Below are 2,168 nucleotides of genomic sequence, written 5' to 3'. Positions count from 1 at the left end.
CTGAACCTGAGCTGCTCCACTGTCCCCACCTTTGTCTTGTCCATCACGGCCACCACGCAGGCAAGTAGGGTCTGGGCTGAGCTGGTGGCAGCTCCTTGCTCCTTGGTGGGCAGAACTTAGTGACCTGAGTGTCTTCTCCATCCAGGCTTTGGCTCTGATAGAGCTGTACAACGCCCCCGAGGGCCGCTACAAGCAAGATGTGTATTTGCTGCCTAAGAAAATGGGTAAAGATTTCCTGGGCTTGGGGGCTCCTCTGCTGTGGTTCTGAGAGGATGGGACAGATGGGAGGTCCTGCTGGGCTGGGCTGGGCTGAGCTGAGGCAGGCAGGGCAGTTCAGGGCAGCCTCCAGGGCTCGTGTTTGCTTCCCTGCCAAGCTCAGGGTCTTCCAGCAAGTTCTGCCTACTGGGTCTGGGCTCTTGTGGCCTCTTGATAACCCTCCTTGGCCTGCTGGAAGGTCAGTTCTTTGAGTCACTGCCAGCTTGGAAACACATCTTGGAGCAAAGGAGGCTGAGGGGAGACCTTCTGGCTCTGCAGCTCCTGAGAGGAGGTTGGAGCCAGGGGGGTCGGGCTCTGCTCCCCAGGAACAAGGGACAGGACAAGAGGGAACGGCCTCAAGTTGTGCCAGGGGAGGTTGAGGTTGGATCTGGGGAACAATTCCTGCCTGGCAAGGGTTGTCAGGGCCTGGCCCAGGCTGCCCAGGGCAGGGGGGGAGTCCCCATCCCTGGAGGGGTTTCCAAGCCCTGGAGATGGTGCTGAGGGACATGGGGCAGTGGGGGCCTTGGCAGGGCTGGGGGAATGGTTGGACTGGGTGATCTCAGAGATCTTTCCCAACCCAAACAATTCTTATTTTTTGTGTTAATTGCATTTCCTCAGACCAGCTGCAGCTTGTCCTCAGCTGCCACCTACCAGAAATGCCCAGTAGAGCACCCAAGCTTGCCCAAGGCTGCACCACCACCCAGCAGCAGTCCCAGGGGTATTTCTACCAGGTGAACACCTAGAAGGGTATTTCAGAGACAGGTTTTCCCCCTCTAGCTCAAAACAGGTTGGTTGTCCCCACTCAGGGTGACCAGCAGCCCTGCAGTTTAGCAGCCCAGGCATGAGGAGTGACCCCATTCCCAGCTGGGGCTTTAGGGAGCAGGAGAGGACTCGTTGCCTTCCCCTTCTCCTACTAACTTGGCTTGACACCCTGGCAGATGAGTACGTGGCCAGTCTCCACCTCCCCACCTTTGATGCCCACCTGACAGAACTCACGGATGAACAAGCAAAATACCTGGGACTGAACAAGAATGGACCTTTCAAACCAAACTACTACAGGTGCTGCTCCTCAACCTCCCCTTCTGCTGCCACGGGGGGTGGGGAGGGCAGAGGGTTTCATCCCACCAGTCCCCTTGAGAAGGTTCTGTGGGGCTTTTCTGGTGGTTCCAGTAGGGAATGGCCCAGCCTGGGAGGGGACAGCGTGGCTGGAGCTGTGACAGGGAACAGCTGGCAGGACACCAGCCCTTTGTGTCTGGCAGCAGCTGCCACCTCCCCCTGGCACATGGCAGAGGGATGTCACCCGCCCACCTCGGGTGACAGCTTCAGTTTTAAAGCTTGTGGCAGGATGAGCTCAGCTCCCCGGGTGGGCTCAGCTCCCTGCTCCCCTCCCCTGGAACAGGCCGTGCTGATCCCCCCCCAAAACAACCCTTATCTTCACCCAGAGCCCCTGGATCCCTCCCCAGACTGACACTTGTAGCCAACATGGGGACACGTTTTGCTTCGCAGAGAAGGAATTTCTTGGTGTGCAGGTTTCAGGTTCTCCCCCAAGGGCACCCAAAGGCTCCAGGATGGGGTTCAGTGGGATTTGCCAGATCCTGAGGTGGTTCTTTTTCCCTGCCCTGTGTTAAGTGCAAAGGCCTCCTGGGGAGGAGCTTCCTCTGGTTCCATTTTCTTTGCCCATTTTGCCTTCCAAGGACCTGGAGGGGCTCCAGGAAAGCTGGGGAGGGGCTTGGGACAAGGGCAGGGAGGGATGGGAGCAGGGGGAAGGGTTTCCAGCTGGCAGAGGGAGCTGGAGCTGAGATGGGAGGGAGAAATTCTGGGCTGTGAGGGTGGGGAGAGCCTGGCCCAGGTTGCCCAGGGAAGCTGTGGCTGCCCCATCCCTGGGGGTGTTGAAGGGCAGGTTGGATGGGGCT

General features: G+C 58.8%; 1 protein-coding gene across 1 annotated transcript in view; it reads left to right on the top strand.

Annotated features, from left to right (window-relative positions):
• AHCYL2 (adenosylhomocysteinase-like 2) overlaps positions 1-2,168 on the top strand; it is a 31,126-nt gene that overhangs the window by 27,335 nt on the left and 1,623 nt on the right. The window contains exons 15-17 of the mRNA XM_009996373.1: positions 1-60; positions 146-224; positions 1,194-1,314. Coding sequence (XP_009994675.1) covers positions 1-60; positions 146-224; positions 1,194-1,314 — 260 coding nt within the window. The remainder of the gene's footprint in view (positions 61-145; positions 225-1,193; positions 1,315-2,168) is intronic.

Source organism: Chaetura pelagica, unplaced genomic scaffold (genome assembly GCF_000747805.2).
Source record: "Chaetura pelagica isolate M959 unplaced genomic scaffold, ChaPel_1.0 scaffold250, whole genome shotgun sequence".
Taxonomy (NCBI): domain Eukaryota; kingdom Metazoa; phylum Chordata; class Aves; order Apodiformes; family Apodidae; genus Chaetura; species Chaetura pelagica.
Note: the sequence above shows the minus strand (reverse complement) of the source record. Positions and strands in the feature narration are given on the sequence as shown.